Source organism: Salmo salar, chromosome ssa15 (genome assembly GCF_905237065.1).
Source record: "Salmo salar chromosome ssa15, Ssal_v3.1, whole genome shotgun sequence".
Classification (NCBI taxonomy): Eukaryota; Metazoa; Chordata; class Actinopteri; order Salmoniformes; family Salmonidae; genus Salmo; species Salmo salar.
This window is the reverse complement of record NC_059456.1, coordinates 6,881,399-6,909,009: the sequence shown is the minus strand read 5'-3', so window position 1 is coordinate 6,909,009 and position 27,611 is coordinate 6,881,399. Positions and strand designations below refer to the sequence as shown.

The 27,611-nt window shown below is 48.8% G+C and overlaps 1 protein-coding gene across 2 annotated transcripts in view; it reads left to right on the top strand.

The window, feature by feature from the left end:
* Window positions 1–782: 782 nt before the first annotated feature.
* The window catches only part of LOC106570918 (sorting nexin-18-like), a 34,340-nt gene continuing 7,511 nt past the window's right edge, over window positions 783–27,611 (top strand). The window contains exons 1-3 of one of the 2 annotated variants that reach the window (XR_006759121.1): window positions 783–2,163; window positions 2,574–3,043; window positions 3,132–3,920. Coding sequence is in view for 1 of the 2 variants with exons in the window: in XM_045695426.1 (XP_045551382.1) it covers window positions 1,118–2,163; window positions 2,574–3,043 (1,516 nt within the window). In the remaining variant the exon portion in view is untranslated. The remainder of the gene's footprint in view (window positions 2,164–2,573; window positions 3,044–3,131; window positions 3,921–27,611) is intronic. The other variant, XM_045695426.1, reaches the window with a different exon arrangement.

Sequence of the window (27,611 nt, the reverse complement as noted above, 5' to 3'; positions counted from 1 at the left end):
GAGGAGAAGGACTATTAATGATTGACTATTGATTATTACTCTATTGATTAGGTAAGGAAGTGAGTTAAAGTACAAACAGTGACCTGACCAGATAGTACAGTAGCGCTAACAAAAGTGATTGATTGTATTATGTTTTGTGAAATGAATTATATAATTATAAATATTTCTCTAACCATACATTTCTATCTGGTATTACTTTGCTATATAAAGTTATTGGTAGTAATGTTATTGAATTACTTAACAGTATAAATGCTTTATTTAAAAAATAATAATTTAAGTGTTCAATTTGCTTTAAATTGTAAATAGACATATGAGGTTGGTCACTGGGCAGTCATTGAGAAGTTGATAATATAGTTCTTATGATATCTGACATGTATGAACAGATGTTCTGTACATTTAGGGCTGACTGAGACTATAAATATAGACTTCAAAGAAGATACAAATGTGATTTTAAAAAGTGATACATTGTCACATTATAATCACCAATGTTACTAGATTGATAAATTGCTATTCAAATCTTTTACATCATTTTTTGTTTTGTTTTTGTTTTTACTATTTTGTTACATTCATGCTACATTCTGATAATACAAATAAATACACGTAAATACAGTAGGAGTCTGATAACATCTATGAATTGATACGTGACAGAAAATCACATCACATAACTGGAATTCCACACCCACTCATCAACTAAAAAAAGCAAAGATAGGCGTTTGATTAACGTTGCCTGTTATCTGATCATCCTCATAGCTCCACCCTCGATTATTCGGACTGATTATGTGCGGTTGTTGCGCCGAGAAGGGGAGTCTGCGAGGAGAGGAGAGCAAGAGGCACTAACCAGGCTACACATCTAACCGGGAGGGTAAAAACCCGGACGAAACAACAGGATTTTATTGCACATTTGAACGGTAACAAAATAAAATTTGGATTGTATAGTGTAGGTCGTTGGAAGAAGGGATATTTCGGTGGGAGTTTACAAGCAGTGTGCCTTTTTAACTTCGTACACAGAGTTGTGTTAGTTTGGATAGGCTAGCCCAGCTGGGGGGAGAGTTTGCTGGTTTGGTCTAGCTGGTTATATTTTTTATTGCGCGTTAGGCGCTCCAGTTGTTGTTGAACTATGGCGCTCAAAGCGAGGGCTTTATACGATTTCAATTCCGAAAACCCCGGTGAGATATCAGTGAAAGAAAATGAAATAGTGAGTCTGTACAGCGAACAGGATATAGAAGGATGGCTAGAAGGGTCCAACAGTAAAGGAGAGAGAGGTCTCATCCCAGCGTCCTACGTCGAGATCCTGAAGAATGATACTGCGTCCACGTTTAACAACAGCAGCACATCTGGATCACGGTACGCCAATATACCAACCGGAGGTTTCGGGGACTCCTCTTCTTCTTCTTATAAAATCCAGAATCAAACTGACAACTTGTCCAAAACATCGGTAACATCACCCGGGTTTAATGCGTTCTCACCGCCTGTCCCAGTACAACAGCAACACGGATACCAAGCCAGCCAGGGAAGCGACGAAGACTGGGATGATGACTGGGATGACAGCTCGACAGTGGCTGACGAACCAGGGGTTGTCGGAGGTAATTACCAAGGGGATTTTGATGGCAACGGACCGTCTACATACAGAGTGTCAACGTCTACGTCTAAAAGTAGCAACGTTCAACAAGCCAAGAGCTCTGCTACGGTCAGTAGAAACCTCAATAGGTTTTCAACATTTGTGAAATCAGGAGGGGAAGCGTTCGTGTTAGGTGATGCAGCTGGTTTTGTAAAAGATGGGGATAAGATATGTGTTGTAACGGGACAATACGGTCCAGAATGGCAGGAAAACCCATACCCTTTCGCCTGTACCATCGACGACCCCACCAAGCAGACCAAGTTTAAAGGGATGAAGAGTTACATTGCCTACAAGTTGACGCCCACCCACACACAGACCCAGGTAAACAGGAGGTATAAACACTTTGACTGGCTCTATGCCAGGCTGGTGGAGAAGTTCCCTGTCATCTCGGTACCCCACATCCCAGAGAAACAAGCCACGGGACGGTTTGAGGAAGACTTCATCTCTAAAAGGAGGAAGGGGTTGATATGGTGGATGAATCACATGACCAGCCACCCGATCCTGTCCAAGTGTGATGTCTTTCAGCACTTCCTCACCTGCAACAGGTAGGCTTCACCTTTCCCCATCCCCTCTCTCCTCTCCATGTTTCTTTGCTCTGTAAAGCTAGCCTGAGTGCCAGTCTTTTTTTTTTTTTTTGCTCTCTTGCCAACTCCTCATAGAATTGGCGTGTTTAGCGTGATAATGGGCAGCAATGGAGATGTCATAATAGCACAAACAGACTGGCACTCAGGCTATCGTAAAGCGTCTTTTGGGTCATTGAAAAGCTCTAGCCAGTAGTGGCCTGGGGATGGTCTGGTGGTAACTGCTTTCCATTCGGATCACACAATGTAGGCTTGGCCTGTGTTGGTATGGGTACGAATCTGGCCCACGAGAACCGTGTTCTTCACTGTCTCTGTAAAACAAAACATTTTTAAATGCTTTGTGAAAACCCCATGTTTTTAATTATTTTCCACAGCACAGACGAGAAGTCATGGAAGCAGGGGAAGAGGAAGGCGGAGAAGGACGAGATGGTGGGGGCAAACTTCTTCCTCACTATCTCCACGCCCTCCGGACCCCCCCTGGACCTGGTCGAGGTCGAGTCCAAGATCGACGGCTTCAAAGCTTTCACTAAGAAAATGGACGACAGCGTGGTCCAAGTCAACGCCACCACCAACGAGTTCGCCCGGAAACAGATCACAGGGTTTAAGAAAGAGTACCAGAAAGTGGGGCAGGCGTTTAAAGTCCTGGGACAAGCGTTTGAGCTGGACCAGCAGACGTATTCAGTAGGGTTGAACCAGGCCATAGCTTACACTGGAGAGGCATACGATGCTATTGGGGACTACTTTGCAGAGCAGCCAAGACAAGATGTGGACCCGTTAATGGATTTGTTACAGCTGTACCAGGGACATCTGGCCAACTACCCTGATATCATCCACGTACAGAAAGGTAATGCCACCATACTACCCTGATATCATCCACGGTACAGAAAGGTAATGCCATCATACTACCCTGATATCATCCACGGTACAAAAAGGTAATGCCACCATACTACCCTGATATCATCCACGGTACAGAAAGGTAATGCCATCATACTACCCTGATATCATCCACGGTACAGAAAGGTAATGCCACCATACTACCCTGATATCATCCACGGTACAGAAAGGTAATGCCACCATACTACCCTGATATCATCCACGGTACAGAAAGGTAATGCCACTATACTACCCTGATATCATCCACGGTACAGAAAGGTAATGTCACCATACTACCCTGATATCATCCACGTACAGAAAGGTAATGCCACCATACTACCCTGATATCATCCACGGTACAGAAAGGTAATGCCACCATACTACCCTGATATCATCCATGGTACATAAAGGTAATGTCACCATACTACCCTGATATCATCCACGTACAGAAAGGTAATGCCACCATACTACCCTGATATCATCCATGGTACATAAAGGTAATGTCACCATACTACCCTGATATCATCCACGGTACAGAAAGGTAATGTCACCATACTACCCTGATATCATCCACGGTACAGAAAGGTAATGTCACCATACTACCCTGATATCATCCACGGTACAGAAAGGTAATGCCATCATACTACCCTGATATCATCCACGGTACAGAAAGGTAATGCCATCATACTACCCTGATATCATCCACGGTACAGAAAGGTAATGCCACCATACTACCCTGATATCATCCACGGTACAGAAATGTAATGCCACCATACTACCCTGATATCATCCACGGTACAGAAAGGTAATGTCACCATACTACCCTGATATCATCCACGTACAGAAAGGTAATGCCATCATACTACCCTGATATCATCCACGGTACAGAAAGGTAATGCCACCATACTACTAAACTCAGGCCTAGTAACTCCACTAATCAGCTGATTGATTGATTGATTGATTGCTCCACTGATTGTAAATCTGTGTGCGATAACAGTTGAATGGGTGTAGCTAAGTGTCAACATTGGTTCATCAGGGATTGGTTCATCAGGGATTGGTTCATCAGGGATTGGTTCATCAGGGATCAAATGACTTTGTTGAAACCCATGTGCTGTCAGACAGGAACAACAATATACATTCGCTTAATAAGAGCCTTCATGTTTTGTTTCTGATAAGGTACCTCCCTCCTGAGGCTTATTCTTTTTCTCCACCTGTCATGGTGGCTGTAGTCTCCGTATCATCAGCTCTGCAGCAGTCGTCACCATTATAACTGAGAGGAGGGGACTTCAGCTTTGCATGAGTGATGGGGAAATGTTTATGTTGGGGGTGTTGACTCACACCATAAGTCCTCCCTTACACACACACATACACAGGTTTCATTTGACTGCTGAGTCATATGGGAGGCAGGCTGTGGTTTAGCTGATGCGTTGTGTTTTCACGTCTGGTTGTGTGTGTGCAGTCATTGTGGTGCATGACCCATGTATAAAGCCTGGAAACAACAGAAATTGCCACAGGGTTTGCCAGGAAAGCCAGTCAGTCTATCACCCGTGACCTACAGTAGTATCAAGGGCTGTGACGGTCATGGAACTTTGGATGACGGTAATTGGCCAGCCAAATTACCACGATCAACGCAATAACCATTTGAATAGCAAAACATGTTTTAGAAAAAAATATAAATATTTTTTTATATATAAATATAAATGTTTTTTCTTTTTTAAACATGTTTTCTCCTTTGCTCAGCCTGCATGTGCTGCAGTAGAAATAGAAGGAAGAGAACGGGTGTCCCCATTCAAGTCAATGAGGACATAATGGGTGGAATGGCAGCCATTGCGAGGAGCAAAGCAGGAAGTAAAAGCAGGAAATATACCCATCAATATGTGCTGTGATTTGCAAAAAAATATATTCCATAGATCTCGCCAGCTTGTAGTCCTACAACCAGGCAATGAGTTACCTCTGATTCTTTCAGCCATTCCTGTGGTGAAAGAATAGGGGTTTGGGATAAACGTGAAAAATAAAAGTCTGAGGTTAACACAGGCTCAGGAGATCATAGCAGTCATTGAACATAACCTTTTTTATTAATTATGAAGCTTTTTTTAAATTATTTTTTACATTTTAGTCATTTAGCAGACGCTGTTATCCAGAGCGACTTACAGTAGTTGAATGCATACATTTCGTACATTTCATGCATTTTTAAGAAAACATTTTTTCTACTGGCCCCCCGTGGGAATCGAACCCACAACCCTGGCATTGCAAACACCATGCTCTACCAACTGAGTCACAGTTTTATGTGCTTTATGCATTTTTTTTATTCCATAAATGCTTCATCATTTCACCAAAAAAGTGACGTTAGCTGATGATTATCTCATAGAACTAAACGTATAAGATCTGTGTTTACCTCTGACCTTATTTAAGGCATTTATTCCCCCGCTCCCTCAAAAAAACTACCAAAAAAAACCAGCATTCATTTCCACAAACCATGATGGAATTGAGCCCCTTTTTCCATTGGCACTTTGAAGTCCACCTAGGTTGGGCTGGCCTTGGGAGGGCTAGCTCAAAGTGCGTTTCCACTGCCTCCAGAAATTAGAATTGATGTCATGTTGCTAGGTAGCCAATATGTGACTGCTGCTGATGCTAGCTAGCTAGCTAGCCTTTTACTGAGGAGTTGTCATCAAGGCAAAGGGTGGCTATTTGAAGAATCTCATATATAAAATATATTTTGATTTGTTTAACACTCTTTTTTTGGGGGTAGTACATCATCCAATATTTGTTATCTCATAGTTTTGATGTCTTCACAACTATTCTATAATGTAAAAAATTTAGAAAGACCTTTGAATGTGTGTGTATATATATGTGTGTGTGTGTGTGTGTGTGTGTGTGTGTGTGTGTGTGTGTGTGTGTGTGTGTGCGCGCACACAGTTGAATTCGGAAGTTTACAAACACCTTAGCCAAATACATTTAAACTCAGTTTTTCATAATTCCTGACATTTAATCGTAGTAAACATTCCCTGTCTTAGGTTAGTTAAGATCACCACTTTATTTTAAGAATGTGAAATGTCAGAATAATAGTAGAGTGATTTATTTCAGCTTTTATTTCTTTCATCACATTCCCAGTGGGTCAGAAGTTTACATACACTCAATTAGTATTTGGTAGCATTGCCATTAAATTGTTTAACGTGGGTCAAACGTTTTGGGTAGCCTTCCACAAGCTTCCCAGAATAAGTTGGGTGAATTTTGGCCCATTTCTCCTGACAGAGCTGGTGTAACTGAGTCAGGTTTGTAGGCCTCCTTGCTCACACACACTTTTTCAGTTCTGCCCACAGATTTTCTATATGATTGAGGTCAGGGCTTTGTGATGGGCACTCCAATATCTTGACTTTGTTGTCATTAAGCCATTTTGCCACAACTTTGGAAGTATGCTTGGGGTCATTGTCCATTTGGAAGACCCATTTGCGACCAAGCTTTAACTTCCTGACTGATGTCTTGAGATGTTGCTTCAATATATCCACATAATTTTCCTCCCTCATGATGCCATCTACTTTGTGAAGTTCACCAGTCCCTCCTGCAGCAAAGCACCCCCACAACATGATGTTGCCGCCCCCGTGCTTCACGGTTGGGATGGTGTTCTTCGGCTTGCAAGCCTCCCCCTCTTTCCTCCAAACAAAATGATGGTCATTATGTCCAAACAGTTCTATTTTTGTTTCAGCAGACCAGAGGACATTTCTCCAAAAAGTACGATCTTTGTTTGTCCCCATGTGCAGTTGCAAACCATAGTCTGGCTTTTTTATGGTGGTTTTGGAGCAGTGGCTTCTTCCTTGCTGAGCGGCCTTTCAGGTTATGTCGATATAGGACTCGTTTTACTGTGGATATAGATAGTTTTGTACCTGTTTCCTCCAGCATCTTCACAAGGTCCTTTGCTGTTGTTCTGGGATTGATTTGCACTTTTCTCACCAAATTACGTTTATCTCTAGGAGACAGAACTTGTCTCCTTCCTGAGCGATATGACGGCTGTGTGGTCCCATGGTGTTTATAGTTGCGTACTATTGTTTGTACAGATGAACGTGGTACCTTCAAGTGTTTGGAAATTGCTCCCAAGGATGAACCAGACTTGTGGAGGTCTCCAATTTTTTTTCTGAGGTCTTGGCTGATTTCTTTAGATTTTCCCATGATGTCAAGCAAAGAGGCACTGAGTTTGAAGGTAGGCCTTGAAATACATCCACAGGTACACCTCCAATTGACTCAAATGATGTCAATTAGCCTATCAGAAGCAATTAGCTGTTTAAAGGAACAGTCAGCTTAGTGTATGTAAACTTCTGACCCACTGGAATTGTGATACAGTAAGTGAAATAATCTGTCTGTAAATAATTGTTTGAAAAATTACTTGTCATTCACAAAGTAGATGTCCTAACCGACTTGCCAAAACTATAGTTTGTTAACAAAACATTTGTGGAGTGGTTGAAAAAAACGAGTTTTTTAATGACTCCAACCTAAGTGTATGTAAACTTTCGACTTGTACTGTGTGTGTGTGTGTGTGTGTGTGTGTGTGTGTGTGTGTGTGTGTGTGTGTGTGTGTGTGTGTGTGTGTGTGTGTGTGTGTGTGTATTTAGAAAGGTAGATGCAAAGTTTGGTAACAGAATGACAGTAAATGTGACCGTTTATGTGACCACGTTTTCGAAAAACTATCTTTTCCATTTTTCAAGATTCAAAGATGTCTGCAATAAGAGCTATGATATGACACCTTGACTCTCTTTTGGGTTATTTTACTACAGGAAGTGAAGTGGTTTAAGACCCGGTAACAGAATGACGGTAACATTGACATCATGGGTCCTTGATCTGTACTATAGAGGAATGCATCATTCTGAGTGTCGTTCTGTTCATGGTGATGTAGTCTAAATAGGTAGGAATGTTTAATGTTCTTCCTTTGCATGTTTTGGGAATTATTATTACTACACACTGGTTATTATTCTAATGCCCCCAAAACAAGATCACATTTGGTTGATCCAGACCAAATCTGTACCAATCATAGATGTCTATATTTCACAAGTATGGACATCACAGTTTGGCCCCGGGCAGAGTGGAGTTTGGCCCCGGGCAGAGTGGAGTTTTTTCTATTTTTTTTTATTTTTTATTTTTTTATTATTGTATTTATTTAACCTTTTATTTAACTAGGCAAGTCAGCAGAGTTGAATTCAGCACAGGGAAAAATAATAATACTCATTGAGTAGTAACAATTAACAGGACACTAGAGTAACAATTAACAGGACACTAGAGTAAGAAATGAATGAGGACAATAATGAAATGGTGACAGACACAGGAAGCAATGTTTATTCTGTGGTTGGTCATTCCACTGGCTGGCTCTACGGGTGTGGCAGCTGCTACATATTATGAAACTAATATGGCACAAAGATACTGGATTTTCTCCTTTTCTGGTTTTGTTTTCAAAATGTTTTTGTTTTCAATTTTGTAAAAAGAAATAGCTGGTAAGTCTCTCTTGTTCTCTCGGTGTGGGAGAAAGTACAGCCTCTCACTGTCTCTCTCTCTCTCTCTCTCTCTCTCTCTCTCTCTCTCTCTCTCTCTCTCTCTCTCTCTCTCTCTCTCGTTTGTATGTGTATCTGTATTCATCTGTTCTGCGTTAGAGATTCTGTGGATCTGGGTTAAACTTCAGCAGTGGAGCAGAGATATTGCCAAGAAGAAGAATGGGTAGTGGGGGGGAGAACTTATTTTAGGGAATGTCAGCATGTTTTCCTTACTTCATGCACAAGTCTGTCTGTGGTATGTCTGGACAGAATACTGTAGAATATAATAGATTTATTGTCCTCTGAGCAGGAAATTGTTTTTCACAAGCTTGTACATTTTACACAAACCTCAAACCAACATCAAACATACAGCTCATCGTTCAGACATAGGGATGGGCGTTTTACATTTTTGGACTGTTAGAGTACTCGCAATTGTTTTATCTGGAGTTCTCGAATGGAAAAAATATAATATTGTTTTTAACACAATGCCCGACACTAGAAAAAAAATATGTTTGCATTTATCTATATGCCAACAGATCATAACCATTACAGATAACAAATCCAAATTGCTAAATTGCCCCATATATACAAAGCATTCGGAAAGTATTCAGACCCCTTGACTTTTTCCACATTTTGTTACGTTACAGCCTTATTCTAAAATTGATTCGAAAAAAATATATATATTTTTAATAAATCTACACACAATACCCCATAATGACAAAGCAAAAATAGTGATATTGCATTTACATAAGTATTCAGACCATTTACACAGTACTTTGTTGAAGCACCTTTCCTCCAGACGTGACGCTTGGCATTCAGGCCAAATAGTTTCATCTTGGTTTCATCAGACCAGAGAATCTTGTTTCTCATGGTCTGAGAGTCCTTTAAGTGCCTTTTGGCAAACTCCAAGTGGGCTGTCATGTACCTTTTTTTACTGCGGAGTGGCTTCTGTCTGGAGCTCTACCCTAAAGGCCTGATCGGTGGCGCTGCAGAGATCGTTGTCCTTCCGGAAGGTTCTCCCATCTCCACAGAGGAGCTCTGTCATAGTGACTATCGGGTTCTTGGTTGTTCCAAACTTGTTTCATTTAAGAATGTTTCCCCCCATCAATGTATTCCATTTCAGAATAAGGCTGTAATGTGGAAAAAGTCAAGGGGTCTGAATACTTTCCGAATGCACTGTATATGCAAATAACTCGTTTGCCACACGGGCCTGCCATCATTCACTTTGAACTGGACTGTGTGTTAACAGGAAGTAGGACCTGCCTTAATTCTCTTTGAACTGGACTGTGTTTACAGGAAGTAGGGCCTGTCAAATTGAACTGGACTGTGTGTTTACAGGAAGTAGGGCCTGTCATCATTCACTATGAACTGGACTGTGTGTTTACAGGAAGTAACAACAGCCTGACTTTAGATCATTAGAACACATTCACCTGAATGGATTTCTGTAAATATGTAAAAACACCACAGGAGTCCTCTTACCAAATGACCCCTGCATCTCTAGCTGTAGCCACCGTAAAAGATATCCGAAGATATGACATCCTCCCAGCAACTAGCTTGTTAATGTTAGGCTCTGTGTTTTTAGCTTGCTAAATAAATAGCTAGCTGCATAAATAGATACGCTAGCCATGGGGTGTCAAACTCAAACAGTGCACAAGGCCGAATTGAAAAAAAATCCTAACGAAATCGTGGGCCAGACAGCCTATTTGGTTTTTACAAAAAAAAAGTAAAACTGCGACCCAAACTGGCCATTTTTTGTTTTTCTTCTGTACACTTTCCCTCCACTCCGCGCTGTAAACAGGACACGCGAAAGTTTGGGTCAATTGAAGTTGAATTCACCGACGCAAGCGCATCAGGCTGTAATTTCATAAAAGTACATGACTCACTTGTGTCCTTTTTTATTTTTTTATCCCGCGGGGCTTTGTGTTTGGCCACGTTATGACTGACTTGTCATCCTTGCCCTTGCAAGTCAGATTGTATTGACATTCCCAGCCTTAGTTTACAGTCATTTAAACCAAAACAGTGCATCCGAATGGCTGGAGGCAGCAAACAGTGTACCAGACCGGCTGTGATTTACAACCTGATAGCAATTTTGTTGTTGTTGTTGTACTACCAAGAAATGTATTGGTGAATTATTATATTAAATAATGCATTGAACTGCATCCATCTATTCTGCCAACAATTCCTTACTCTATGTCATGGAAAGTTGAGTCACATAGAACCCTCTTGATAAATTTGGTTTTGAAGCATATTAATATCTTTGACTGATTTTTCTTTTTGTTTCATATCTGCAAAAGTAGTTTAAACGCTGTCAGTTTCTCTTTTTAAAGTGAAAGATGTTAGCTTTTGCTGCACATGGCGTTGAGAAGGGACCCATTGCACTTCTATTGCAAAAACAGACATTTCCTTGTTTTCTTGTGGAGTCTGGAGTAGAATAGATTATAATGAAAATCTGTATGTAAGGTCTGAAATACAGTGGACTTGAATAAGATGCATTTCCTAGGAGAAGGTAACTATTTCCTGCAGGGTCGTCAAACTTTACACAAACACCAAACCAATATATAATCATTAGGGCGCAGCGGTCTAAGACACTACAGACACCCTGGTTCGATTCCAGGCTGTATCACAACCGGCCGTGATTGGGAGTCCCATAGGGCGGCGCACAATTGGCCCAGCATCGTCCGGGTTTGGCCGGGGGTAGACCGTCATTGTAAATAAGAATTTGTTCTTACCTGACTTGCCTAGTTAAATAAAGGTTACATAAAAAAAATTGGTTTGTTACACATGGAGAAAGGACCATTAGACCTCTATTGCAAAAACAGACATTTCCTGTTTCTTGTGAGGTCTATGTGAGAGAGCAGACAACAGAGTGCAATGTCAGTGTATTTACGTTCTCTTGATGATTGGCCAATGAAAGGTCTTCCTGTCGGGGTCAGACCAATCCCAGCTCTTTTATTTTGACAGAGGCCATTACTCATGGTGACTGAGTTCACTAAATGAAACCAAATCCCGGGGCAGAGTCATGCAGGAAGGTTGGCTGCATGCCTGAAAGGTGAGGATAGTTTCACTCCCTCCCCCTGGGAGTCCCTGAGCAGCAACATCACAATGTGACAGCATGTGTAGAGTTGCGGATATTCTAAAACTTACCCAAATTCCCATAATTCCCTGTTTTTATCAGAAATCCTAGTTGGGAGGATGACTTCTGTAACAAGGAGGGAATAGACTGTGAGGGAATCCTTTGTGCTCCCGAGTAGTGTAGTGGTCTAAGGCACTGCATCTCAGTTCTAGAGGTGTCACTGCAAATCAAATCAAATTTTATTGGTCACATACACATGGTTAGCAGATGTTAATGCGAGTGTAGCGAAATGCTTGTGCTTCTAGTTCCGACCGTGCAGTAATATCTAACAAGTAATATAACCTAACAATTTCACAACTACCTTATACACACAAGTGTAAAGGAATGAATAAGAATATGTACATATAAATATATGAATGAGCGATGGCCGAACGGCATAGGCAAGATGCAGTAGATGGTATAGAGTACAGTATATACATATGAGATGACTAATGTAGGTTATGTAAACATTATACTGCTCAAAAAATAAAGGGAACACTTAAACAACACATCCTAGATCTGAATGAAAGAAATAATCTTATTAAATACTTTTTTCTTTACATAGTTGAATGTGCTGACAACAAAATCACACAAAAATAATCAATGGAAATCCAATTTATCAACGCATGGAGGTCTGGATTTGGAGTCGCACTCAAAATTAAAGTGGAAAACCACACTACAGGCTGATCCAACTTTGATGTAATGTCCTTAAAACAAGTCAAAATGAGGCTCAGTAGTGTGTGGCCTCCACGTGCCTGTATGACCTCCCTACAACGCCTGGGCATGCTCCTGATGAGGTGGCGGATGGTCTCCTGAGGGATCTCCTCCCAGACCTGGACTAAAGCATCCGCCAATTCCTGGACAGTCTGTGGTGCAACGTGGCGTTGGTGGATGGAGCGAGACATGATGTGCTCAATTGGATTCAGGTCTGGGGAACGGGCGGGCCAGTCCATAGCATCAATGCCTTCCTCTTGCAGGAACTGCTGACACACTCCAGCCACATGAGGTCTAGCATTGTCTTGCATTAGGAGGAACCCAGGGCCAACCGCACCAGCATATGGTCTCACAAGGGGTCTGAGGATCTCATCTCGGTACCTAATGGCAGTCAGGCTACCTCTGGCGAGCACATGGATGGCTGTGCGGCCCCCCAAAGAAATGCCACCCCACACCATAACTGACCCACCGCCAAACCGGTCATGCTGGAGGATGTTGTAGGCAGCAGAATGTTCTCCACGGTGTCTCCAGACTCTGTCACGTCTGTCACGTGCTCAGTGTGAACCTGCTTTCATCTGTGAAGAGCACAGGGCGCCAGTGGCAAATTTGCCAATCTTGGTGTTCTCTGGCAAATGCCAAACATCCTGCACGGTGTTGGGCTGTAAGCACAACCCCCACCTGTGGACGTCGGACCCTCATACCACCCTCATGGAGTCTGTTTCTGACCGTTTGAGCAGACACATGCACATTTGTGGCCTGCTGGAGGTCATTTTGCAGGGCTCTGGCAGTGCTTCTCCTGCTCCTCCTTGCACAAAGGCAGAGGTAGCGGTCCTGCTGCTGGGTTGTTGGCCTCCTCCACGTCTCCTGATGTACTGGCCTGACTCCTGGTAGCGCCTCCATGCTCTGGACACTACGCTGACAGACACAGCAAACCTTATTGCCACAGCTCGCATTGATGTGCCATCCTGGATGAGCTCCACTACCTGAGCCACTTGTGTGGGTTGTAGACTCCGTCTCATGCTACCACTAGAGTGAAAGCACTGCCAGCATTCAAAAGTGACCAAAACATCAGCAAGGAAGCATAGGAACTGAGAAGTGGTCTGTGGTCCCCACCTGCAGAACCACTCCTTTCTTGGGGGTGTCTTGCTAATTGCCTATAATTTCCACCTGTTGTCTATTCCATTTGCACAACAGCATGTGAAATGTATTGTCAATCAGTGTTGCTTCCTATTTGGACAGTTTGATTTCACAGAAGTGTGATTGACTTGGAGTTACATTGTGTTGTTTAAGTGTTCCCTTTTATTTTTTTGAGCAGTGTATAAAGTGGCATTGTTTAAAGTGGCTAGTGATACATTTATTACATCCCATTTTTAATTATTAAAGTCGCTAGAGATTTGAGTCAGTATGTTGGCAGCAGCCACTCAATGTTAGTGATGGCTGTTTAACAGTCTGATGGACTTGAGATTGAAAAACAGCTTCTGTCTCTCGGTCCCAGCTTTGATGCACCTGTACTGACCTCGCCTTCTGGATGATAGCGGGGTGAACAGGCAGTGGCTCGGGTGGTTGTTGTCCTTGTTGTCCTTGATGAGCTTTTTGGCCTTCCTGTGACATCGGGTGGTGTTGGTGTCCTGGAGGGCAGGTAGTTTGCCCCCGGTGATGCGTTGTGCAGCCCTCACTACCCTCTGGAGAGCCTTGCGGTTGTGGGCGGAGCAGTTGCCGTACCAGGCGGTGATACAGCCCGACAGGGTGCTCTCGATTGTGCATCTGTTAAAGTATGTCAGGGTTTTAGGTGACAAGCCGAATTTCTTCAGCCTCCTGAGGTTGAAGAGGCACTTTTGAGCCTTCTTCACCACGCTGTCTGTGTGGGTGGACCATTTCAGTTTGTCTGTGATGTGTACGCCGAGGAACTTTTAAAACTTTCCAGCTTCTCCACTACTGTCCCGTCGATGTGCAGTACCTGGTTCGAATCCAGGCTGCATCACATCCGGCCGTGATTGGGTGTCCCATAGGGCAGCGCGCAATTGGCACAGCATCGTCCGGGTTTAGCCGGGGTTAGACCGTCATTGTAAATAAGAATTTGTTCTTAACTGACTTGCCTAGTTAAATAACGGTTAAATAAAAGTTACATTTAAATTAATAAAAAACCAAGTTTCCAGAATGATTCAACCCTACACTGTATGTCAACAATACCATTCATATTTGTGTAGGCAAAATACTCCCAGCTATATTGGAAGTGAGCTAATGTAGGCCTAAGCTATGCTTCCTCCCAAGCCCCACCAACAGAACAGAACAGAGCAGAACGGGGAAGTAGAACAGTGCCTTTAGCAGTAGGTCGGAACCAACCAAACCTGCTTTTCTGCTCCATGAGTCTGAGGGATTGTAATCTAACTATTCCTACGTGTTGAACACATCCTACAAAGGCAACATCAGACACTTGTTGCATTTGCTTGTTTCACACCAGAGTCAGACCCCAGGTATTTGAGGACACCCTCAAGCATAGCACTTTCAACATAGAGAGAGTGTAGGGTTAGGGGGAGAGTGTAAGGTTAGGGGGAGAGTGTAGGGTTAGAGAGAGTAGGGTTAGGGAGAGTATGGTTAGGGAGAGGGGGAGAGAGTAGGGTTAGGGAGAGGGGGAGAGAGTAGGGTTAGGGAGAGTAGGAGAGAGTAGGGTTAGGGAGAGAGTAGGGTTAGGGAGAGGGGGAGAGAGTAGGTTTAGGGAGAGAGTAGGGTTAGGGAGAGAGGGAGAGAGTAGGGTTAGGGAGAGAGGGAGAGAGTAGGGTTAGGGAGAGAGGGAGAGAGTAGGGTTAGGGAGAGAGGGAGAGAGTAGGGTTAGGGAGAGAGGGAGAGAGTAGGGTTAGGGAGAGGGGGAGAGAGTAGGGTTAGGGAGAGAGTAGGGTTAGGGAGAGGGGAGAGAGTAGGGTTAGGGAGAGGGGGAGAGAGTAGGGTTAGGGAGAGGGGGAGAGAGTAGGGTTAGGGGAGAGAGTAGGGTTAGGGGAGAGAGTAGGGTTAGGGAGAGAGTAGGGTTGGGGAGAGAGTAGGGTTGGGGAGAGGGGGGAGAGAGTAGGGAGAGGGGGAGAGAGTAGGGTTAGGGGAGAGAGTAGGGTTAGGGGGAGAGTAGGGAGAGGGGAGAGAGTAGGGAGAGGGGGAGAGAGTAGGGGAGAGAGTAGGGTTGGAGAGAGTAGGGAGAGAGAGTAGGGAGAGAGAGTAGGGTTAGGGGAGAGAGGGAGAGAGTAGGGAGAGAGTAGGGAGAGAGTAGGGTTAGGGAGAGAGAGAGAGTAGGGTTAGGGAGAGAGAGAGAGTGGGGTTAGGGAGAGAGAGAGAGAGAGTGGGGTTAGGGAGAGAGAGAGAGAGAGAGTGGGGTTAGGGAGAGAGAGAGAGAGTGGGGTTAGGGAGAGAGAGAGGGAGAGAGTAGGGTTGGGGAGAGAGTAGGGTTGGGGAGAGGGGGAGAGAGTAGGGAGAGGGGGAGAGAGTAGGGTTAGGGGAGAGAGTAGGGTTAGGGGGAGAGTAGGGAGAGGGGGAGAGAGTAGGGAGAGGGGGAGAGAGTAGGGAGAGGGGGAGAGAGTAGGGTTGGAGAGAGTAGGGAGAGAGAGTAGGGAGAGAGAGTAGGGTTAGGGGAGAGAGTAGGGTTAGGGAGAGAGAGTAGGGTTAGGGAGAGAGTAGGGTTAGGGAGAGAGTAGGGTTAGGGAGAGAGTAGGGTTAGGGAGAGAGTAGGGTTAGGGAGAGAGTAGGGTTAGGGAGAGAGAGAGAGAGTGGGGTTAGGGAGAGAGAGAGAGAGAGTGGGGTTAGGGAGAGAGAGAGAGAGAGTGGGGTTAGGGAGAGAGAGAGAGAGTGGGGTTAGGGAGAGAGAGAGAGAGAGTGGGGTTAGGGAGAGAGAGAGAGAGAGAGTGGGGTTAGGGAGAGAGAGAGAGAGAGAGTGGGGTTAGGGAGAGAGAGAGAGAGAGTGGGGTTAGGGAGAGAGAGAGAGAGAGAGTGGGGTTAGGGAGAGAGAGAGAGAGAGATGGGGTTAGGGAGAGAGAGAGAGAGTGGGGTTAGGGAGAGAGAGAGAGAGAGTGGGGTTAGGGAGAGAGAGAGAGAGAGAGTGGGGTTAGGGAGAGAGAGAGAGAGGGGTTAGGGAGAGAGAGAGAGAGTGGGGTTAGGGAGAGAGAGAGAGTGGGGTTAGGGAGAGAGAGAGAGAGTGGGGTTAGGGAGAGAGAGAGAGAGTGGGGTTAGGGAGAGAGAGAGAGAGTAGGGAGAGAGAGAGAGAGTAGGGAGAGAGAGAGAGAGAGAGGTTAGGGAGAGAGAGAGAGAGAGAGTGGGGTTAGGGAGAGAGAGAGAGAGAGTGGGGTTAGGGAGAGAGGGAGAGAGTGGGGTTAGGGAGAGAGGGAGAGAGTGGGGTTAGGGAGAGAGGGAGAGTGGGGTTAGGGAGAGAGAGAGAGAGTGGGGTTAGGGAGAGAGAGTGGGGTTAGAGAGAGAGAGAGTGGGGTTAGAGAGAGAGAGAGAGGGGTTAGAGAGAGAGAGAGAGGGGTTAGGGAGAGAGAGAGAGAGGGGTGGGAGAGAGAGAGAGAGAGAGGGAGAGAGAGAGAGAGAGAGAGAGAGGTGAGGGAGAGTAGGGTTAGGGAGAGAGTAGGGTTAGGGAGAGAGAGAGAGTGGGGTGAGGGAGAGAGTAGGGTTAGGGAGAGCGGGAGAGAGTAGGGTTAGGGAGAGAGAGAGTAGGGTTAGTGAGAGAGAGAGAGTGGGGTGAGGGAGAGTAGGGTGAGGGATAGAGTAGGGTTAGGGAGAGCGGGAGAGAGTAGGGTTAGGGAGAGCGGGAGAGAGTAGGGTTAGGGAGAGAGTGGGGTGAGGGAGAGAGAGTGGGGTGAGGGAGAGAGGGAGAGAGTAGGGTTAGGGAGAGAGGGAGAGAGTAGGGTTAGGGAGAGAGGGAGAGAGTGGGGTTAGGGAGAGAGAGAGAGTGGAGTGAGGGAGAGTAGGGTGAGGGATAGAGTGGGGTCAGGGAGAGAGTAGGGTTAGGGAGAGCGGGAGAGAGTAGGGTTAGTGAGAGAGAGAGAGTAGGGTTAGTGAGAGAGAGAGAGTGGGGTGAGGGAGAGTAGGGTGAGGGATAGAGTAGGGTTAGGGAGAGCGGGAGAGAGTAGGGTTAGGGAGAGCGGGAGAGAGTCGGGTTAGGGAGAGCGGGAGAGAGTGGGGTTAGGGAGAGCGGGAGGGAGTGGGGTTAGGGAGAGCGAGAGAGAGTGGGGTTAGGGAGAGCGGGAGAGAGTGGGGTTAGGGAGAGCGGGAGAGAGTGGGGTTAGGGAGAGCGGGAGAGAGTGGGGTTAGGGAGAGCGGGAGAGAGTGGGGTTAGGGAGAGAGAGAGTGGGGTGAGGGAGAGAGAGAGAGAGTGGTGTTAGGGAGAGAGAGAGAGAGAGAGTGGTGTTAGGGAGAGAGAGAGAGAGAGTGGGGTTAGGGAGAGAGAGAGAGAGTGGGGTTAGGAGAGAGAGAGAGAGAGAGAGTGGGGTTAGGGAGAGAGAGAGAGAGAGTGGGGTTAGGGAGAGAGAGAGAGAGAGTGGGGTTAGGGAGAGAGAGAGAGAGAGTGGGGTTAGGAGAGAGAGAGAGAGAGAGAGGGTTAGGGAGAGAGAGAGAGAGCGGGAGAGAGTGGGGTTAGGGAGAGCGGGAGAGAGTGGGGTTAGGGAGAGCGGGAGGGAGTGGGGTTAGGGAGAGCGAGAGAGAGTGGGGTTAGGGAGAGAGAGAGAGAGAGAGAGTGGGGTTCGGGAGAGAGAGAGAGAGAGAGTGGGGTTAGGGAGAGGGAGAGAGAGAGAGAGTGGTGTTAGGGAGAGAGAGAGAGAGAGAGTGGTGTTAGGGAGAGAGAGAGAGAGAGTGGGGTTAGGGAGAGAGAGAGAGAGAGAGAGAGAGGTTAGGGAGAGAGAGAGAGAGAGAGAGAGAGTGGGGTTAGGGAGAGAGAGAGAGAGAGAGGTGGGGTTAGGGAGAGAGAGAGAGAGAGAGTGGGGTTAGGGAGAGAGAGAGAGTGGGGTTAGGGAGAGAGAGAGAGAGAGTGGGGTTAGGGAGAGAGAGAGAGAGAGTGGGGTTAGAGAGAGAGAGAGAGAGTGGGGTTAGGGAGAGAGAGAGAGAGAGTGGGGTTAGGGAGAGAGAGAGAGTGGGGTTAGGGAGAGAGAGAGAGTGGGGTTAGGGAGAGAGAGAGAGAGAGTGGGGTTAGGGAGAGAGAGAGAGAGTGGGGTTAGGGAGAGAGGGGTTAGGGAGAGAGAGAGAGAGGGGTTAGAGAGAGAGAGAGAGAGAGAGAGAGAGAGGTTAGGGAGAGAGGGAGAGTAGGGTTAGGGAGAGAGTAGGGTTAGGGGGAGAGAGAGAGTGGGGTGAGGGAGAGAGTAGGGTTAGGGAGAGCGGGAGAGAGTAGGGTTAGGGAGAGAGAGAGTAGGGTTAGTGAGAGAGAGAGAGTGGGGTGAGGGAGAGTAGGGTGAGGGATAGAGTAGGGTTAGGGAGAGCGGGAGAGAGTAGGGTTAGGGAGAGAGTGGGGTGAGGGAGAGAGAGAGAGTGGGGTGAGGGAGAGAGGGAGAGAGTAGGGTTAGGGAGAGAGGGAGAGAGTAGGGTTAGGGAGAGAGTAGGGTTAGGGAGAGAGGGAGAGAGTGGGGTTAGGGAGAGAGAGAGAGTGGGGTGAGGGAGAGTAGGGTGAGGGATAGAGTGGGGTCAGGGAGAGAGTAGGGTTAGGGAGAGCGGGAGAGAGTAGGGTTAGTGAGAGAGAGAGTAGGGTTAGTGAGAGAGAGAGAGAGAGTGGGGTGAGGGAGAGTAGGGTGAGGGATAGAGTAGGGTTAGGGAGAGCGGGAGAGAGTAGGGTTAGGGAGAGCGGGAGAGAGTAGGGTTAGGGAGAGCGGGAGAGAGTAGGGTTAGGGAGAGCGGGAGAGAGTAGGGTTAGGGAGAGCGGGAGAGAGTAGGGTTAGGGAGAGCGGGAGAGAGTAGGGTTAGGGAGAGCGGGAGAGAGTGGGGTTAGGGAGAGCGGGAGAGAGTGGGGTTAGGGAGAGCGAGAGAGAGTGGGGTTAGGGAGAGCGGGAGAGAGTGGGGTTAGGGAGAGCGGGAGAGAGTGGGGTTAGGGAGAGCGGGAGAGAGTAGGGTTAGGGAGAGCGGGAGAGAGTAGGGTTAGGGAGAGCGAGAGAGAGTAGGGTTAGGGAGAGAGAGAGTGGGGTTAGGGAGAGCGAGAGAGAGTGGGGTTAGGGAGAGCGAGAGAGAGTGGGGTTAGGGAGAGCGAGAGAGAGAGTGGGGTTAGGGAGAGCGAGAGAGAGAGAGAGTGGGGTTAGGGAGAGCGAGAGTCGGGTTAGGGAGAGAGAGAGAGAGAGTGGGGTTAGGGAGAGAGAGAGTGGGGTTAGGGAGAGAGAGAGAGAGTGGGGTTAGGGAGAGAGAGGGGTTAGAGAGAGAGAGAGAGAGAGAGAGAGTGGGGTTAGGGAGAGAGAGAGAGAGAGATGGGGTTAGGGAGAGAGAGAGAGTGGGGTTAGGGAGAGAGAGAGAGAGAGGGTTAGGGAGAGAGAGAGTGGGGTTAGGGAGAGAGAGAGAGAGTGGGGTTAGGGAGAGAGAGAGAGAGAGTGGGGTTAGGGAGAGAGAGAGTGGGGTTAGGGAGAGAGAGAGAGAGAGTGGGGTTAGGGAGAGAGAGAGGGGTTAGGGAGAGAGAGAGAGAGAGAGAGAGAGTGGGGTTAGGGAGAGAGAGAGAGAGAGTGGGGTTAGGGAGAGAGAGAGAGAGTGGGGTTAGGGAGAGAGAGAGAGAGAGAGGGGTTAGGGAGAGAGAGAGAGGGGGTTAGGGAGAGAGAGAGAGTGGGGTTAGGGAGAGAGAGAGAGTGGGGTTAGGGAGAGAGAGAGAGAGTGGGGTTAGGGAGAGAGAGAGAGAGAGAGAGAGAGTGGGGTTAGAGAGAGAGAGAGTAGGGTTAGTGAGAGAGAGAGAGTGGGGTGAGGGAGAGTAGGGTGAGGGATAGAGTAGGGTTAGGGAGAGCGGGAGAGAGTAGGGTTAGGGAGAGAGTGGGGTGAGGGAGAGAGAGAGAGTGGGGTGAGGGAGAGAGGGAGAGAGTAGGGTTAGGGAGAGAGGGAGAGAGTAGGGTTAGGGAGAGAGTAGGGTTAGGGAGAGAGAGTGGGGTTAGGGAGAGAGAGAGAGTGGGGTGAGGGAGAGTAGGGTGAGGGATAGAGTGGGGTCAGGGAGAGAGTAGGGTTAGGGAGAGCGGGAGAGAGTAGGGTTAGTGAGAGAGAGAGTAGGGTTAGTGAGAGAGAGAGAGAGTGGGGTGAGGGAGAGTAGGGTGAGGGATAGAGTAGGGTTAGGAGAGCGGGAGAAAGTAGGGTTAGGGAGAGCGGGAGAGAGTAGGGTTAGGGAGAGCGGGAAGAGTGGGTTAGAGAAGCGGGAGAGAGTAGGGTTAGGGAGAGCGGGAGAGAGTAGGGTTAAGGGAGAGCGGAAGTAGGGTTAGGGAGAGCGGGAGAGAGTGGGGTTAGGGAGAGCGGGAGAGAGTGGTTAGGGAGAAGCGAGAGAGAGTGGGGTTAGGGAGAGCGGGAGAGAGTGGGGTTAGGGAGAGCGGGAGAGAGTGGGAGTTAGGAGAGAGCGGGAGAGAGTAGGGTTAGGGAGAGCGGGAGAAGTAGGGTTAGGGAGAGCGAGAGAGAGTAGGGTTAAGGGAGAGAGAGAGTGGGGTTAGGGAGAGCGAGAGAGAGTGGGGTTAGGGAGAGCGAGAGAGAGTGGGAGTTAGGGAGAGCGAGAGAGAGAGTGGGGTTGGGAGAGCGAGAGAGAGAGTGGGAGTTAGGGAGAGCGAGAGAGAGAGAGAGTGGGGTTAGGGAGAGCGAGAGTCGGGTTAGGGAGAGAGAGAGAGAGAGTGGGGTTAGGAGAGAGAGAGTTGGGTTAGGGAGAGAGAGAGAGAGAGTGGGGTTAGGGAGAGAGAGAGGGGTTAGGGAGAGAGAGAGAGAGAGAGAGAGGGGTTAGGGAGAGAGAGAGAGAGAGGGTTAGGGAGAGAGAGAGAGTGGGGTTAGGAGAGAGAGAGAGAGAGGGGGTTAGGGAGAGAGAGAGAGTGGGGTTAGGGAGAGAGAGAGAGTGGGGTTAGGGAGAGAGGAGAGAGTGGGGTTAGGGAGAGAGAAGTGGGGTTAGGGAGAGAGAGAGAGAGTGGGGTTAGGGAGAGAGAGAGGGTTAGGGAGAGAGAGAGAGAGAGAAAGTGGGGTTAGGGAGAGAGAGAGAGAGAGTGGGGTTAGGGAGAGAGAGAGAGTGGGGTTAGGGAGAGAGAGAGAGGGGTTAGGGAGAGAGAGAGTGGGGTTAGGGAGAGAGAGAGAGTGGGGTTAGGGAGAGAGAGAGAGAGAGTGGGGTTAGGGAGAGAGAGAGAGAGAGTGGGGTTAGGGAGAGAGAGAGAGAGAGAGAGTGGGGTTAGAGAGAGAGTAGGGTTAGTGAGAGAGAGAGAGTGGGGTGAGGAGAGTAGGGTGAGGTAGAGTAGGTTAGGGAGAAGCGGGAGAGAGTAGGGTTAGGGAGAGAGTGGGGTGAGGGAGAGAGAGAGAGTGGGGTGAGGGAGAGAGGGAGAGAGTAGGGTTAGGGAGAGAGGGAGAGAGTAGGGTTAGGGAGAGAGTAGGGTTAGGGAGAGAGTGGGGTTAGGGAGAGAGAGAGTGGGGTGAGGAGAGTAGGGTGAGGGATAGAGTGGGGTCAGGGAGAGAGTAGGGTTAGGGAGAGCGGGAGAGAGTAGGGTTAGTGAGAGAGAGAGTAGGGTTAGTGAGAGAGAGAGAGAGAGAGTGGTGAGGGAGAGTAGGGTGAGGGATAGAGTAGGGTTAGGGAGAGCGGGAGAGAGTAGGGTTAGGGAGAGCGGGAGAGAGTAGGGTTAGGAGAGAGCGGGAGAGAGTAGGGTTAGGGAGAGCGGAGAGAGTAGGGTTAGGGAGAGCGAGAGAGAGTAGGGTTAGGAGAGCGGGAGAGAGTGGGGTTAGGGAGAGCGAGAGAGAGTGGGAGTTAGGGAGAGCGGGAGAGAGTGGGGTTAGGAGAGAGCGGGAGAGAGTGGGGTTAGGGAGAGCGGGAGAGAGTAGGGTTAGGGAGAGCGAGAGAGAGTAGGGTTAGGAGAGCGAGAGAGTAGGGTTAGGAGAGAGAGAGTGGGGTTAGGGAGAGCGAGAGAGAGAGTGGGGTTAGGGAGAGCGAGAGAGAGAGAGGGGTTAGGGAGACGAGAGAGAGAGTCGGTTAGGGAGAGAGAGTAGGGGTTAGGGAGAGAGAGAGAAGTGGGGTTAGGGAGAGAGAGAGGGGTTAGGGAGAGAGAGAGAGAGAGAGAGGTTAGGGAGAGAGAGAGAGAGAGTGAGGTTAGGGAGAGAGAGAGAGTGAGTTAGGGAGAGAGAGAGAGAGGGGTTAGGGAGAGAGAGAGAGTGGGGTTAGGGAGAGAGAGAGAGTGGGGTTAGGGAGAGAGAGAGAGAGGGTTAGGGAGAGAGAGAGGGGTTAGGGAGGGAGAGAGAGAGAGAGAGTGGGGTTAGGGAGAGAGAGAGAGTGGGGTTAGGGAGAGAGAGAGAGAGAGTGGGGTTAGGGAGAGAGTAGGGTGAGAGAGGTAGGGTGAGAGAGAGAGAGAGTGGGGTTGGAGAGAGAGAGAGAGTGGGGTTAGGGAGAGAGAAAGAGTGGGGTTAGGGAGAGAGAGAGAGAGTTAGGGAGAGAGAGAGAGTGGGGTTAGGAGAGAGAGAGAGAGAGTGGGGTTAGGGAGAGAGAGAGTAGAGAGAGAGTTAGGGAGAGAGAGAGAGAGAGGGGTTAGGGAGAGAGAGTGGTTAGGGAGAGAGAGAGAGAGAGAGAGGGGGTTAGGAGAGAGAGAGAGTGGGGTTAGGGAGAGAGAGAGAGAGAGAGAGAGAGAGTGTTAGGGAGAGAGAGAGAGTGGGGTTAGGGAGAGAGAGAGAGTGGGGTTAGGGAGAGAGAGAGAGAGTGGGGTTAGAGGAAGAGAGAGAGAGAGTGGGGTTAGGGAGAGAGAGAGAGAGTGGGGTTAGGGAGAGAGAGAGAGTAGGGGGTTAGGGAGAGAGAGAGAGAGTGGGAGTTAGGGAGAGAGAGAGTGGGGTTAGGGAGAGAGAGAGAGAGAGTGGGGTTAGGGAGAGAGAGAGAGAGGGGTTAGGGAGAGAGGGGTTAGGGAGAGAGAGAGAGAGGTTAGAGAGAGAGAGAGAGAGAGAGAGGAGAGAGAGGAGAGTAGGGTTAGGGAGAGAGTAGGGTTAGGGGAGAGAGAGAGTGGGTGAGGGAGAGAGTAGGGTTAGGGAGAGCGAGAGAGAGTAGGGTTAGGGAGAGAGAGTAGGGTTAGTGAGAGAGAGAGAGTGGGGTGAGGAGAGTAGGGTGAGGGATAGAGTAGGGTTAGGGAGAGCGGAGAGAGTAGGGTTAGGGAGAGAGTGGGGTGAGGGAGAGAGAGAGTGGGGTGAGGGAGAGGGGAGAGAGTAGGGTTAGGGAGAGAGGGAGAGAGTAGGGTTAGGGAGAGAGTAGGGTTAGGGAGAGAGGGAGAGAGTGGGGTTAGGGAGAGAGAGAGAGGGGTGAGGGAGAGAGTAAGGTGAGGGATAGAGTGGGGTCAGGGAGAGAGTAGGGTTAGGGAGAGCGAGGAGAGTAGGGTTAGTGAGAGAGAGAGTAGGGTTAGTGAGTGAGAGAGAGAGGGGTGAGGGAGAGTAGGGTGAGGGATAGAGTAAGGTTAGGGAGAGCGGGAGAGAGTAGGGTTAGGGAGAGCGGGAGAGAGTAGGGTTAGGGAGAGCGGGAGAGAGTAGGGTTAGGGAGAGCGGGAGAGAGTAGGGTTAGGAGAGCGGGAGAGAGTAGGAGTTAGGGAGAGCGAGAGAGAGTAGGGTTAGGGAGAGAGAGAGTGGGGTTAGGGAGAGCGAGAGAGAGTGGGGTTAGGAGAGAGAGAGAGAGAGTGGGGTTAGGGAGAGCGAGAGAGAGAGAGAGGGGTTAGGGAGAGCGAGAGTCGGGGTTAGGAGAGAGAGAGAGAGAGGGGTTAGGAGAGAGAGAGTGGGGTTAGGGAGAGAGAGAGAGAGTGGGGTTAGGGAGAGAGAGAGGGGTTAGGGAGAGAGAGAGAGAGAGAGGGTTAGGGAGAGAGAGAGAGAGAGAGTGGGGTTAGGAGAGAGAGAGAGAGGGTTAGGGAGAGAGAGAGAGAGAGAGGGTTAGGGAGAGAGAGAGAGAGAGTTAGGGAGAGAGAGAGAGGGGGTTAGGGAGAGAGAGAGAGAGAGGGGTTAGGGAGAGAGAGAGGGGTTAGGGAGGGAGAGAGAGAGAGTGGGGTTAGGGAGAGAGAGAGAGAGTGGGGTTAGGGAGAGAGAGAGAGAGTGGGGTTAGGGAGAGAGTAGAGTGAGAGAGTAGGGTGAGAGAGAGAGAGTGGGGTTAGGGAGAGAGAGAGAGTGGGGTTAGGGAGAGAGAGAGTGGGGTTAGGAGAGAGAGAGAGTGGGGTTAGGGAGAGAGAGAGAGAGTGGGGTTAGGGAAGAGAGAGAGAGAGGGGTTAGAGAGAGAGAGAGGGTTAGGGAGAGAGAGAGAGGGGTTAGGAGAGAGAGAGAGAGAGAGTGGGGTTAGGGAGAGAGAGAGAGGGGTTAGGGAGAGAGAGAGAGAGAGAGAGGTGGGGTTAGGGAGAGAGAGAGAGATGGGGTTAGGAGAGAGAGAGAGAGAGAGAGAGGTGGGGTTAGGGAGAGAGAGAGAGAGTGGGGTTAGGGAGAGAGAGAGAGAGTGGGGTTAGGGAGAGAGAGAGAGAGAGAGGGTTAGGGAGAGAGAGAGAGAGAGAGTGGGGTTAGGGAGAGAGAGAGAGTGGGGTTAGGGAGAGAGAGAGAGAGAGAGAGAGAGGGGTTAGAGAGAGAGAGAGAGAGAGAGAGAGAGAGGGGTTAGGGAGAGAGAGAGAGAGAGAGAGGGTTAGGAGAGAGAGAGTGGGGTTAGGGAGAGAGAGTGGGGTTAGGGAGAGAGGGGTTAGGAGAGAGAGAGAGTGGGGTTAGGGAGAGAGAGGGAGAGAGAGAGAGAGGGTTAGGGAGAGAGAGAGAGAGTGGGTTAGGGAGAGAGAGAGAGAGAGTGGGGTTAGGGAGAGAGAGAGAGAGAGAGAGTGGGGTTAGGGAGAGAGAGAGAGTGGGGTTAGGGAGAGAGAGAGAGAGAGGGGTTAGGGAGAGAGAGAGAGAGAGAGAGTGGGGTTAGGGAGAGAGAGAGAGGGGTTAGGGAGAGAGAGAGAGTGGGGTTAGGGAGAGAGAGAGAGTGGGTAGAGAGAGAGAGGGGTTAGGGAGAGAGAGAGAGAGTGGAGTTAGGGAGAGAGAGAGAGAGAGAGGGGTTAGGGAGAGAGAGAGAGAGAGAGTGGGGTTAGGGAGAGAGAGAGAGAGAGAGTGGGGTTAGGGAGGAGAGAGAGAGTGGGGTTAGGGAGAGAGAGAGAGAGTGGGGTTAGGGAGAGAGAGAGAGAGAGAGAGGGTTAGGGAGAGAGAGAGAGAGAGAGAGAGTGGGAGAGAGAGAGAGAGGGGTTAGGGGAGAGAGAGAGAGAGTGGGGTTTGGGAGAGAGAGGGAGAGAGAGAATGGGGTTAGGGAGAGAGAGAGAGAGTGGGGTTAGGGAGAGAGAGAGAGAGAGTGGGTTAGGGAGAGAGCGAGAGAGTGGTTAGGGAGAGAGAGAGAGAGAGAGGTTAGAGAGAGAGAGAGAGAGAGGGTTAGGGGAGAGAGAGAGAGAGAGTGGGGTTTAGGGAGAGAGAGAGGTGAGAGTTAGGGAGAGAGAGAGAGAGTGGGGTTAGGGAGAGAGAGAGAGAGAGGGTTAGGGAGAGAGAGAGAGAGTGGGTTAGGGAGAGAGAGAGAGTGGGGTTAGGGAGAGAGAGAGAGAGAGTGGGGTTAGGAGAGAGAGAGAGAGAGTGGGGTTAGGGAGAGAGAGAGAGGAGTTAGAGAGAGAGAGAGTTAGGGAGAGAGAGAGAGAGAGAGTGGGGTTAGGGAGAGAGAGAGAGAGTGGGGTTAGGGAGAGAGAGAGAGAGAGAGAGTGGGGTTAGGGAGAGAGAGAGAGAGTGGGGTTAGGGAGAGAGAGAGAAGTGGGGTTAGGGAGAGAGAGAGAGAGAGTGGGGTTAGGAGAGAGAGAGAGAGAGGGGTTAGGGAGAGAGAGAGAGAGAGTGGGGTTAGGGAGAGAGAGAGAGAGAGAGAGTGGGGTTAGAGAGAGAGAGAGAGAGAGGGGGTTAGGGAGAGAGAGAGAGAGAGAGTGGGGGTTAGAGAGAGAGAGGGTTAGGAGAGAGAGAGAGAGGTTAGGGAGAGAGAGAGTGGTTAGAGAGAGAGTGGGGTTAGAGAGAGAGAGAGAGAGGTTAGGGAGAGAGGGAGAGAGAGAGAGAGGTTAGGGAGAGAGAGGAGAGAGAGTGGGGTTAGAGAGAGAGAGAGAGAGGGGTTAGGGAGAGAGAGAGAGAGAGAGAGAGGGGTTAGGGAGAGAGAGAGTGGGGTTAGGGAGAGAGAGAGAGAGAGAGGGTGGGGTTAGGAGAGAGAGAGAGAGTGGGGTTAGGGAGAGAGAGAGAGAGGGGTTAGGGAGAGAGAGAGTGGGGTTAGGGAGAGAGAGAGAGAGAGAGGGTTAGGGAGAGAGAGAGAGAGTGGGGTTAGGGAGAGAGAGAGAGAGAGAGAGAGGGGTTAGAGAGAGAGAGAGAGAGTGGGGTTAGGAGAGAGAGAGAGAGAGTGGGGTTAGAGAGAGAGAGAGAGAGGGGGTTAGGGAGAGAGAGAGAGAGTGGGGTTAGGGAGAGAGAGAGAGAGAGAGAGAGGGTTAGGGAGAGAGAGATAGGGAGAGAGAGAGAGAGTGGGGTTAGGGAGAGAGAGAGAGAGAGAGAGAGTGGGGTTAGGGAGAGAGAGAGAGAGTGGGGTTAGGGAGAGAGAGAGAGAGAGAGGTTAGGGAGAGAGAGAGAGAGTGGGGTTAGGGAGAGAGAGAGAGTGGGGTTAGGGAGAGAGAGAGAGAGAGAGAGGGGTTAGAGAGAGAGAGAGAGAGTGGGGTTAGAGAGAGAGAGAGAGAGGGGTTTGGGAGAGAGAGGTTAGGGAGAGGGAGAGAGAGAGAGTGGGGTTAGGGAGAGAGAGAGAGAGAGTGGGGTTAGGGAGAGAGAGAGAGAGAGTGGGTTAGGGAGAGAGAGAGAGTAGAGAGAGAGAGAGAGAGAGAGTGGGTTAGGGAGAGAGAGAGAGAAGTGGGGTTAGGGAGAGAGAGAGAGAGAGTGTGTGTGTGTTAGGGAGAGAGAGAGTTAGGGAGAGAGAGTTAGGGAGAGAGAGAGAGAGTGTGTTAGGGAGAGAGAGAGAGAGAGAGAGAGTGTTAGGGAGAGAGAGTTAGGGAGAGAGAGAGAGAGTGTGTTAGGGAGAGAGAGAGAGA